Source organism: Apium graveolens, chromosome 10 (assembly GCF_009905375.1).
Source record: "Apium graveolens cultivar Ventura chromosome 10, ASM990537v1, whole genome shotgun sequence".
NCBI lineage: Eukaryota > Viridiplantae > Streptophyta > Magnoliopsida > Apiales > Apiaceae > Apium > Apium graveolens.
This window is the reverse complement of record NC_133656.1, coordinates 51,128,464-51,141,758: the sequence shown is the minus strand read 5'-3', so window position 1 is coordinate 51,141,758 and position 13,295 is coordinate 51,128,464. Positions and strand designations below refer to the sequence as shown.

Here is a 13,295-nt window from a genome sequence, read left to right as displayed (position 1 = left end):
TAATGTTGTTACTGACATTTCGTAAAGAAAAAGTAACAATACATATAGAAATTCATAACATCATTACAGCAAGAAAATGAAGCATAAACGACGAAAATCATAATATTACGAAAGACTTGAACTGAAATTCAATAATCCCTCGCCACCAAGATGAAACAGGGATAAAAATCTACGAAAATAAAATGAAACAGCAAAAGATTAAGTCCCAAGATCAAAGTGGAGATAAGTCCTGATAGTCTTAAACAAAATATGATAGATAGAGTTACATCATTTGTCTTCTTGGACATCATCTTTGGGCGACTTTGCTTCATTGTAATTCATTCCAGCAAACTCATTCATGGGGAAAGCGTCGTCAGGAAATGCTTCATTATAGATCCTGACAGTCTCAGGAATGTTCCACGAGCTCCATTCGCCCCTATGATCCATTGACTGTACCTTAAAAGTAAAATCCTCCAATTCATCTTGAATGTCTTTCAGAGCCTTTAAGTTGGAGAGTGCCAGCTCCTCAGCCTCCCTAATCTTCCCAACACAATTTTTATGCTCTTCCTCTAAATCTTTGAACTTCTTCGTCTCGTATTCATGAACCTCACGAGCTACCATGATAGCTTGAAGAGTCTACAAGAAAATTACACCATGCACTAGACGACAAGGCAAACTTACCATACTCTCTAATCAATGAAAAAATGACAGTGAAGCTTACATAGAAAGAATAACCGGCAGCATCATTGAGAATAGCAGAAACTGGTTTGGCGGAAAGGGCTTCCATCGACTGGGGCAATAACATGTTGTTGAGCAGATGGGCAAAAGTTGTGGGATCAGCGGCCATTTCATACTTTCGGATAGCAAGAGGGGCAATGTCTTCAGGGTCAGTTGCTGTAACAGGAGGATCTATCCTAACCTTCTTAGAAACATGACTACTAACAGGACTCAATAAGGAAGGGGCCTTAGAGGAATGGGTCTCGGTGGATTTATCATCGCGAGCTCTCTTAGCAAACAAGTCCTTAATGGAAACAATTAAGGGTTTAATAACAGGGGGCTTAAACTCTACAACAAAGAAGAAGGGTTTGATCCATGTCAATATAATCAGAGACAAACAGAAGGAAAAAAGGAAAAATGCCAAAAAAGAAAGAGTTTGATGAATACCTTTGGCATAAGTTCGTCCTGAACTCATTTCAAGATCCTTGACATTCATAGGACTATCTTGGGACTCAGACGAAAAGCTTAGGATGGAAAAGGACTGTTGGGTCGCAGGAAGTGGGAGCTGGTTGCTGTGAGTCCTGTTTGCAGCAGATCTTTACACGGATCTCTTGGAGGCCACAGTTTCTTGATGTGATTGCGCCTTCTTCATACCAGAAGCAAAATCATCAACATTCACCTTACTAGCATTATGAATGGGCCTACCTAAGCAATTAGGCCATAGCCTCTCTCCTATGGGCAAAGCATGGATTTTGGCCACAATAGCTTTGGCCTCAGTATTGTCTTCGTCAAAGTCAAAATCGCAATCTACCAAATATAAAAAAAATTTAATGAAACGACAATTGCAGGAAATGGATTAAACAAGACATCAATATATTCAAAGCATTACGACGAATATGAAGATCAAAAAATGAAGAGAAATAAAATAACACAGGACATGCATGCCAATAAACGAGAAGCTACGAAGAATAGGGTAAATGCAGGTAGCATATTATTTACATGAAAAATAAGTATATGTCAATCATAATAGATGAAGATGGGGGGAATTACCTATGTTGTTCCAACACTCCAATAAGAAGTCAACATCATCTCCTAGACTCATCTTATCAACGAAAAAGAAATCCTTCTTCCAATTTCGGTCATTAACTGTATCCTTGTTTAGAATTAGCGGATCATCTGTATTCTTGTTAGTAAATCCAACCCGACATCCACTGAACTTCTTCAAACTATAGGACTGTTTCACCACTTTGACATTGATCCCCAATTTATACTTCTCTTCAATAAAATCCAAACAGGCGAGGACTCTCCATGCAAAAGGCATGAGTTGCCCAGGGGATACTTTCAGAGTACTTAACACACCAACCACAAATTTGGAAAAAGGAAAAGTGAGCCTAACATCAAAAGGGTAATAATAGACACATACCCAGCCCTCTTTGAAGAAATCAGCATGAACAGAGACGTCTAGCACCACGGCAACTATATTGGAATGAAACAACATCTTGACCTCTTCAAATCTTTCAGGTTTGATCTCACTAGGGCGACTGTCTTTAGGGTCGAGTAGGTTAGGGACGGTCCAATTGGGTTGATCAGGGGACATATTGGGGCTTTCGTCATTACGGCTACCAGTGTTCTTGCTTTATTTTTTGGTCATGATGAAAGGAGAGAAAAGAGAAGAAGACTGAACGAAAGAAGAATGAAAGACAGATGCGTTGTGAGAAGGAGATATATAGTAACATCAAGAGAGTCCTATAAGAAGCTGGAGGGTTTTTTGATAAACGAGCAACCAGTGCATGCATATCAATAATTGATTTACACGTGTATCAAGGGTAGTGACTAATCTACTGCCACACGCTAGATACATGGGTAATAAACTTATCATTTTTAAGGAAAGATTTTGCTATTTAATTATTTAAATAACAAAATATGGGGCTATTGTTGTGCCAAGAACTTTTAGACATGATAAAACTAGACCATTGGCAAGAAGTAAAGGCGACGGACGATAAACAAAGTGAAGGCGATTGACGAGAGGTAACACATTCATCATAGACGACGACACCGACGAGAATGTATTAAGAATGCAGGAAGACAAAGTCCAATACAGCAGCAAATATTAAGGAAAATAGTTGAGTTAAATAAGGAGGAATTCAACCACGTCTTGAGTCAAGAGAGAAGAGTGGGGAGTTGGAGAAAAATAAGGGATAAGGCTCCGGTTTGAATTGGAAAAAGAAGAGCAACGAAGAAGAGGAGAATATATATGCATTCAAGCATGCAGAAGAAAAACATACACCAGAGAGCACAAACACAGAATCCACACTAAAATCAAACACTAACACAACTAAACTTTATCAGGAAGAGAAGAAGAAATATATTTAGATTAATGTTGTCAAAGTATGTATTTGATCTTCCTTAGAATTGTTATAATCATATCATAAACATTAGTGAACCTTACATTAGGTTGGGTAACCAATCCCACCCGTGATTTTTTCCCGTTCTCGGGTTTTCTGCGTCACCAATTCCTTGTGTTCTTTATTTTCTTGCATTCTTTATATTTATTTTACGTTCCAATAATCTTAGCATTTAACCTAAAAATTTTGGTCAAAATAATTAGTTTGGTTTGAATTATTTAGTGGCACGACTAAAGTGGCCAAGAAACACATTAGGAGACGACAGGAAATATAGTTTCTCTAACCATCACAGCCGCTCTAACCATCACAGCCGCCAATATGATTTCCATCTATGAACACATTTGGTACAGTCCTCTGCCCAGTCCACTCTAAAAGTGTTAATTGAATCTCGTCTCCATCACCTTCCAGAAAATGATTACATGTTAAATTATATACTGCTGAATAATGATCACTATCAATAATTAAAAACCTGCTATTTCATTTCAGATTAGTACATCAAAAGTGTGTAGCGCCTCCTTAACTAAATTCGATGTTTAACGAATACTTGAGCAAGAAATCAAAAGTAATAAAAATGAATTCAGAACTTAAAAGAAAACTCCATTAATATTCCTTTAGAAAGAAGATACAACATAAAATCTCCACACCTTCCTCAATACTCCTGACCTCTACTTATATTCCCCTTTTTACAGCTGGGACATATGTTACTATTTCAATGGGCACTAGATCCCATAACTATTTTATTTTATCATTAAGGATAAACTGGTAAAATGTCTCTAATGACACTGTTTCCCCTTCCCTCCTAATTACGAATTATATATTTTCTTATTTTAAATATCCTCTTTTTTACAATCCCACTCCCTTAACAAAATCCTTGTCCCCAAGGATTAAAGTCTTGAAACTGGTCTTGAATAGTCATGGCATCCTCCCAGCTTGTATCCTCCGGAACTGAGTGTGACCATTGCACCAGCCATTGTGCTATAGCGGAATTATTTTTTTTGATCATGCGCCTCTGCAACAGTTTCACCGGATAAACCAAAAATTGTCCTTCCTGACCCAACTTGGGAAGTTCAGTGGTGACCAGGTATTTTGAGCCTACTTTTTTCTTTAATAAGCTCACATGAAACAAAGGGTGAATGAGAGCACCCTCTGGTAACTCCAGCTTGTAAGCCACAGGGCCTACTCTCTGCAGCACTTTTTAAGGCCCGAAATATTTGTGTGCTAGTTTGAGATATCTTCTCACAGTCACTGACAATTGTTTGTAAGGTTGAAGTTTTAAAAAAACATAGTCCCCTTCAGTAAAATGCACTTCTCTTCTCTTCAGGTCTGCAAATTGTTTATATCTGCTCTGAGCCTTCTGTATTGTTTCTTTAAGCACTTGATTCATTGCTTCGCGTCTAATTTGAAACTCCAACACTGAATCAACCTTTGATCTTTGGGAGACTAGAATGCATAGTTGTCTCGGTTTGTAACCATACAGTGCTTCAAAGGGAGTCATTTGGATAGCACTGTTAAAAGTCGAGTTGTACCACCATTTAGCGTGAGCTAACCAATTATGCCATTGCTTTGTCCTAGCACTAACCATGGCCCTGAGATATTGTTCTAGACATCTGTTGAGCCTTTCTGTATGTCCATCTGATTGTGGGTGATAAGAAGTACTGGTGTGAATCTTTGTGCCAACGAAAGTGAACAACTCCTTCCAGAATTGGCTAGTAAAAATCTTATCTCTGTCGGTAACAATGGTGGTTGGTAATCCATGCAGCTTGTAGATGTTATCCAGAAATAACTAAGCAATTGTAGTTGCACTATATGGATGTGACAAAGCTAAGAAATGACCAACTTTCGTCATCATGTCAATAATAACCATAATTGAGTCTTTATCTCCAGATTTAGGCAACCCTTCCACAAAATCCATAGATATATCCTCCCAGACTTGTGTGGGAATTGGGAGAGGCTGAAGGAGTCCCCCTGGAAGCGTGTTCCCTGACTTGACCCTTTGGCAAGTATCACAAGCTTTTACATAGCTAATGACGTCTTGTTTCATGTAAGGCTAAAAGAAAATTTGAGAAATCCTCTTGAATGTAGCGTCCTGACCTGAGTGTCCACCTACTGATCCATCATGAAGCTCCCAGAGTATATCTTTCCTTGTTGTACCACCTTTACCCACAAAGAGTTTGCCTTGATGCTTGATCAGACCTTGAGAGAAACAGTAGTCTTGAAATTATGGTTTTTGCAATGTAATGCCAGAGATAATTTTGTGAGCCAGCTCATCTGTATCATAACTCTGTAGAATTTGAGTCAACCATCCTCCTTGTACAACGGTTACTTCTTGAATTTTGCAGTATTGTCATCTTCATACAACCTTGATAGGGCATCTACAACTTGATTTTCTTTCCCCTTTTTGTATATAATTTCATAGTCCAGCCCCATCAATTTAGCTAACCATTTTTGTTGGAGCATAGTAGAAAGCCTCTGCTCTTGAAGATACTTAAGGCTTTGGTGGTTAGTTCTAATGATAAAATGGTTCCCTTGCAAGTAAGTGTGCCACTTTTGCGTAGCCATGACTATGGCCCAAAGTTCTTTCTCATAAGTAGAAAGGTTCTGGTGCTTAACAGATACACATTTGATAAAAAAGCAATAGGCCTCCCTTTTTGATTAAGCACTGCTCCAACTCCAGTACCACTAGCATCAGTCTCCAAGGTAAATGGTAGGCTATAGTCAGGTAAACTTAGCACAGGAGCAGTTGTCATTGCCCTTTTCAGTTCGTTAAAAGCTACTGTAGCTTTCTCATTCCATTCAAAACCTCCTTTCTTTAACAGGTCAGTCAGGGGTCTGCTGATGATGCCATAACTTCTTATGAATCTTCTATAATAACCTGTAAGCCCAAGGAAACCCTTGAGTTGTTTTATGGTTTTTTGGAACTGGCCAGTTTTGCATGACTTGTACCTTCGACTGGTCAGTTGACACCCCTTCTTCAGTGATTATATGGCCTAAATAATCCACTTATTTCTGACCAAACATGCACTTGCTCTCCTTGGCATAAATGTTCTATCAATCTTATCAAAATATTCCTCATATGTATGATGTGATCTTGCAATGACTTACTATAGACTAAAATATCATCAAAGAACACAATGACTGTTCTCCTTAATTGGTCCTGAAAAATCTCATTCATGAGAGACTGAAATGTGGCCGGAGCATTAGTGAGCCCAAAGGGCATCACCTTGAATTCATATAGCCCTTGATGTGTTCTGAAGGCTGTCTTAAAGATATCTTGAGAAGCGACCCTGATTTGATGGTATCCAGCCCTTAAATCTAATTTGGTAAACCATGAAGCTCCTTGCAACTCATCTAGTAATTCATCAATTAAGGGAATAGGGTATTTATTCTTGATTGTGATCTCGTTCAACCTTCTATAGTCGACACACATTCTCCAGCTACCGTCTTTCTTTTTAACTAAAATAATTAGGGAAGCAAATGGACTTGTACTTTTTTGTATCACCCCTGATTGTAGCATTTCTTGTATCTGCTTTTCTATTTCCGCTTTCGGCACATAGGGAAACTTATAGCCCCTTTGGTTAATAAGTTGGCTGTCAGTAAGGAGGGGTATTTTGTGGTCTTGCTCCCTTGATGGTGGTAGCCCTTTGGGTTCCCTGAAAACATCCTCAAATTCTCGTAGTAATGCCTGTACTGCATGAGTAACAGGCGCCTGTTGTTCAGTCTGTACTTCTGACATAGTGACCATACATATGCAGCCTTGAGTTACCACTTTCCTGGAATTCAGCAGCTTGCCCATGCTTTTACTGGATATTGCTTGCAAGTTCCCAGTTTGAGAAGCTCCTTGCAACGTGATAGGTTGCCCTTGTTTCTGAATTGAAATATTCATTTTATGATAATCCAATGTAATTGGATTGTGTTGGTTTAACCAATCTACCCCTAATATAATATCAGACCCACCTAATGGGTAAGGCCTCAAATCCGTAGTGAACTTATGTCCTTGGACCTCATAGCTCAATTTTTTACACATAGTATACACCATCATACTAGTCCCATTGGCTAGAGTCACTAGTAGGGGTTGCACTATCTCTGCTAGAAGTCTCAGATGTTTCACCAGTCCAGTATCAACAAAGCTGTGGGTTGACCCACTATCAATTAAAATGTGTACCTTCTTTCCTTTCACTAATCCTTGTAGTCTAATTGTGCTTATAGAGTTATTTCCAGCAAGTGCGTTCAATGAAATTTGCCCAGGTTTGTCATCTTCTATGACATATTCATCTCCTTTTTCTTCATACCACCCTTCATCTTCTTCTTCTACCTCCTCACCCAAAAGTTTGTACAACTTAGTCTTGCATTCAGTTCCTGGGTGAAAGGTTTCATCACAGTGAAAACATTAACCTTTAGCTCTTCTTTCTATAATTTCCTTGCTGCTTAGTGTAGATCTTGGTCATTTTACTTTTCTGTACTGTGGAACAGAGGTTGCCCTGTTAGTAGCCAGAGGTGGTCTCTTTGGCTCGGCATTAATCATTACAGAGTATTTCATAGAAGTAACCTTTGCAGTGGTATACGGATTCTTAGAAACTCTAGCCTCTTGTTGTTTGACCAAAAAAATAGCATCACTGAGTGATTGAGGTCGAAACATTCTCACTACAACTTTGATAGATTCTTTCAATCCACTAATGAAGCTGGACATAAAGTATTCCTCATTGAACCCTTTATTTTTATGCACCACTAGTGCCCTCATTTCCTCAAATTGGTCCTCATACTCCCCGACAGTGGTAGTCTGTTTTAATTTATTAAATTGATCCTGTACTTTCCTACTTTCAGGGTTCTCAAACTCTAAAATCACATCATTTTGAAATGTCTTCCAGTGCACATTGACCTTGCTCGTTTGGTAATATCTATACCAAGTACTAGCCTTCCCTTCAAAGTGCATCACTGCTAGTTTAACCTTTTTGGCTTCTTCAATACTCACAAAATCGAAATACTGTTCAGCTTTTAGTACCCATCCTTTTGGGTCAATACCATTAAATCTCGGGAATTCTATCTTTGGGTGGGGGTGGAAAGTGCCAGGACCTGAAAGGGAGTAATTTGAGAATAAAATGATGTAGTCACACCAGTGGAGAATGAAAGCGGTATGTGATATGAGGGTGGAGTGCTACTGAGGGGAAACCCAATAGTAACTGTACTACAAATAGGAGGTGCCATATAGGGAGTGGTGCTGAAATTTAAGGGAATAGGCGAAGTGTGTATAGGTGTATGTAGAACCAATGACATTTGCATATGATTACTGAGAGCTGAGGAATGAACAATATCTGAGGGTGTGCCTACCGTTGATTGATGTAGAACCCCTCCTTTGTCACTAGCACTCCCAAATCATAGATCTAATTCCGGAATAGACCCACTCGAGCTCTCCCCTGTACGTTTACTTTTCTGCAGCTGTAGTCCCCCCAACAGTTGTCTAATCTCCCTTAAAGATTCATCCATACCTCCTATTTTTGATTTAACCCATTGCATCCTTCCACTTAGTTCTATAGATCTATTCAAGGCTTCATTTCTCGTCTTGGCTACTATATCTATAACTTCTTGGACCTTGTGCTCGTGTGCACCCAAACGTTCATCCAAGCCCTGATTCAAGTGCCCTCCTCCATAGAAATTTCAAGGCCAAGGAACGAGCGCTTTGATACCAATTGTAGCGCCTCCTTAACTAGATTCGATGTTTAACGAATGCTTGAGCAAGAAATCAAAAGTAATAAAAATGAATTCAGAACTTAAAAGAAAACTCCATTGATATTCCTTTAGAAAGAAGATACAGCATAAAATCTCCACACCTTCCTCAATACTCCTGACCTCTACTTATATTCCCCTTTTTACAGCGGGGACACATGTTACTATTTCATTGGGCACTAGATCCCATAACTATTCTGTTTTATCATTAAGGATAAACAGGTAAAATGTCTCTAAAGACACTGTTTCCCCCTTCCCTCCTAATTACGAATTATATACTTTCTTAATTTAAATCTCCTGCTGTTACAAAATGAAGAAGCCAGGCTATGATCAAAGGATGTCTCCATAGCACAAAAGGATTTACGATGAACAACGAATTCAACTAATTACAAATATAAACTTACTTTCTTGATCCAATTCAATGACTTTGTAATTTGCTTGTAACTGAGATAGCAATTGCTTGACCCTCTTACAGAATCCACAATAGGTTTTACTGGCATAAGGAAACGTCGGTGAATCACATAATAATGAGGTTTTTGTATTATATCAGATTGAATAACCGAGATGACTAAACATGAAACACAAATCAGATTAAGTTCTGCAACATATTTTTGTGAGCTCAGATTATATGTGTGGTAAATGAACACATACAATAAAGTGCCAACTTACGTACTCAACTAAATTTAATGATTTTTGAGTTCACCTAAAATTATGTTACCCAATGAGTGGATAAAATTTAATAATCTGTAGAAAGTAATAAACAAAACTTCCATGATCAGACGTAATGATAAAAATACGTAGAAATCATAAGAAGTGAATTGATTACAGTACAAACAATCAAACTACTAGTTTCGAACAAGTTTTTTGAATCCCTTAAATGCAAGTTTATAAAAGATATGGTGTGTTGATTCACTAGGGCCCAAAAACTGATATTGACTACAGAAAAATCCGAACTAAAGAATTGGTGTAAGGTTTCCAAAAATTCATGTCCAGCCCCTCGAGTAAAAAGAAAAAATTAGCTAAAACTGGAGAGAGAGAGGGAGAGAGAGGAACAAAGGGGAGAGACGACAACATGTGTAGAAGACACTGTATCATTAACTTTGGAGAGAGCCATACTTCCCTTTTTGCGTAAACTAAACCCTTGTCTAGTTATCTTATTTATTTCAGCCGCGGAGAGAGAAATTCGGTGGCAAGATTAGAGGACGGGTGTCAAGCGATGGGTTCTCTTTTGCTGACACGTGTTATACATATTTTCTCTTAAATGCTATTCCCTCGATCCAACCATTTTTTTATATTTTCCTTTTTGGGATATCCCACTCAATTTTTTATATTTCAAAATTTATCAAAAATAGTCAAAAGGTCCCGCCACTTTCTCACTTTTCCTCCCTTTTCATACTATTTTTACTCCACTATCTCCCTTTTATACATTAAAAATCAATAAGTTCCACCACTTACATCCGCTTTTCTTTCTCTTTTTCGGTATTTTATACATATTTTTTAACGTCCGTGCCCAAACTAAACATAAAGAATTGGCCAGAACGGAGGGAGTATTTGGTGAAGAATGGGGTCATCGCTCTGTCAAACTATATATTTGCGGTTGTTCGGTTCCACTTTACGGGGTTCCGTTTAATAAATTTGGGTAATTTACTAATATGTCCCATTTAAAAAACAGATTTATAAAAATATATCATTTATAATTATATTTATAAATATATCATATATTCACAATTTCAAATTAATTACGTTTAGCTTTGCTATTTTAATTATTTAAATTATATAGATTACCTTCTAACTTTTCTATAACCTTTCTAGATTGTCATATGCAAGTATGGGCATGGCAATCATTTAAACAAATATATGGTATGACTTGGAATCTTAATTCTAAATCTTTTTTCTTAGAAATTTAATAAAGAATGGAAAAGAAGTATTAACTTTTAATAGTAAATATTATTAATTCTAAATATGTATTACTTTTTAAGTAGAAATAAATACATATTAATTTTTAATATGTTAATACTAAAATATGTATTTATATTTTAATAAAAATAAAATATGTTTTAATTTAATTGAGGAATTGAATTCTATATATATAATAAAAATAGTAACTACAGTATTACAGTTCAACTTTACTAGCTAGTTGTGAAAAAAGATTAAACATCAGAAAATATTTAGAATAGAGAACAACTTCGTCACCATTAGAAACATATATATACAGCAGTTAACAAATCTTATACTATCATTCGTATATAAGACTTGACATCAGGTTAAAGTACTATTCTAAGGAGAAAATTACCCATTACCCTTCATCCCGATATAAGACTTGACATTAGGTTAAAGTACTATTCTAAGGAGAAAACTATTCACTACCTTTTCTCCTTCCCATTTGACTTGAAAAAAAAAAAATCAATACTACATAATGGAATACAAATAGTTGATGGGGCCTTGAATTGTTTTGCATGTGATCTTATGTTCAATTAGTATAATTTTTATGTTAGGGACATTTTAGTCTTGTTTAGTGACAAATATTTATATATTATATTAATATGAGTTATATATGAGTAAAAAATAAATCATGGGACATATTCATAATTATTAAATAAAATGTGACATATTGATAAAGTAACTCCTTAATATGGGACATGTTATATATAAATTCCCAATAAATTTTGACGATTTATCACCGTTTTTTATTAGAGAATTCAAAAAATAAGGTAATATATTTTTAATTAAACTATCCTTTTTAAATTTACATAATTAATAAAATTATTTTTTCATAGCAAAATAAATTACTCATATTAATTGTAAATGATTAACGTTTAATAGCATGTTGTTCAATTCAGTTGCAACAAATAAGTGTTTAATAACAAAAAAAATACAAAAGTTTTCGACATTATCTTTAAAGGAAAGCAATACACAATGGATTGATATGTATATGATAAGGTGGTGATTATTTGTTAAAATTATACGCGAATTTAAGTTGTGATTATTGGATAATTTTTTTTTACATTATATAATCATAAATATAATATCGTGATGTGTGTGTATATTAATGTGAATCAGATTGAAAGCTGGTTGAGTTAAGTAAAAGAGGACCAATCCATAATCCGCAGATTTTTAAAATTAGTTGAACAACATTTTGGTTTCGGTTTGGATCAGTTTAATATCGAATCGGTTTATGCGAATTATGCACTTTAATCTGAACCGTGGTCACCTCTGAAATTCTACACCTAGAGGGGGTGAATAGGTGTTATAGCTAACTAATATCAATTTTAATATGTTACCAAATATTTATCAAACTGTTAGACAACTTGCTGTTAAGTTTGAATATGCTGTCAGCATGCCTCGATATGCTGTTGGATTTTTAACGCAGCGGGGCCATGGTAAAACACTTTTACACATACAAAATCCAAATAAAAACATATAAATCGTGAATAAAAATTTGAGGGATCGAATCTAACCTTTTAAAATAATTCGGAGACAACGATCAGAGATCCTTAGCAGTTGTTCCTCAAGTGTAAAGCACTCCACCGGTATCCACCAAGAAAACGATGTTAAGGAGGAGGAAGGAGGTGGAGAGAATTGGGTTTTCCAAACTTTTTGGGTTTTCGGGTTTGATGTGGGTTCGAATGAAAATAGGGTCTATAATAGTGTATTTATAGGCAAAATTTTCAGCTGAAATTTTCCCATAAATAATATTATTATTATCCCATTTATTATTCTCATTAATAATTAAAACACCTTTTAATTATTAATCCTTTTTCTAAACACTTTAGAAATAATTCTCTCTCTTGATTTAATTTCCAAAAATTAAATCCTTTAATTAATAATATTAAGAACTTTTCTTAATTAATTTATAATCAATTAAATCTCATTTAATCAATTATTAAATTTTCCAATTAATTATTTATTTCACAAATAAATAATTATTAGCCATTATTAATTAATTCCTCCACCATTAAATCATTCTCTTTTTATGGTGTGATCCTGTAGGTTCAATATTAAGCCGGTAGTAGAAATAAATAATAATAAAACTATTTTATCATTATTTATATAAATTCTCTAATTTATTAAATATGATTAATTAATTAATCACATTTATTCTACATCGTGAGTGATGCTTCTCAACATATCGCGACTATCCGGATAATATGAATTCACTGCTTAGAATACCAAGAACCTGTCAGTGAATAGTTACCGTACAATAAACTCCTTCTACCCTACAATGTCCCGATTAAATACAAGGCATGGATCTCGTGTCAAGCCTATCTAATTCAATCACTTGCTTACCATTTATTATGCGTAGTTCTATGCAAATTAGAAACTCCTTTCTAATTTCATTTACTCTGGCCAGAGATTCCTGAACTAGCATAAGTGGATCAGCCTTGAACATTCGCTTCCTTCACTGGAAGGGGTAGATCCTTTATTGATCATACACTATCTTCGTGTACAAATTCCTATACCCAGAAGAGCCCT

The 13,295-nt window shown here is 35.8% G+C and overlaps 1 protein-coding gene across 1 annotated transcript; it reads right to left on the bottom strand.

Moving 5' to 3' along the window:
• Positions 1-267: 267 nt before the first annotated feature.
• Positions 268-1,192, bottom strand: LOC141690576 (uncharacterized). Its single transcript, XM_074495364.1, has 2 exons — positions 701-1,192; positions 268-615 (listed from the first exon to the last, which is right to left on the bottom strand). The coding sequence occupies exons 1-2, from the start codon at positions 1,190-1,192 to the stop codon at positions 268-270; spliced, it is 840 nt and encodes a 279-aa protein (XP_074351465.1).
• Between the last annotated feature and the right edge of the window lie 12,103 nt (positions 1,193-13,295).

Excerpts from the sequence above, each read along its gene's own strand:
- LOC141690576 (XM_074495364.1), bottom strand. The coding sequence starts at position 1,192 with ATGAATGTCAAGGATCTTGAAATGAGTTCAGGACGAACTTATGCCAAA. Across the intron at positions 616-700 it reads CTGCCGGTTATTCTTTCTAT|ACTCTTCAAGCTATCATGGT; the intron begins GTAAGCTTCACT and ends ATTTTCTTGTAG.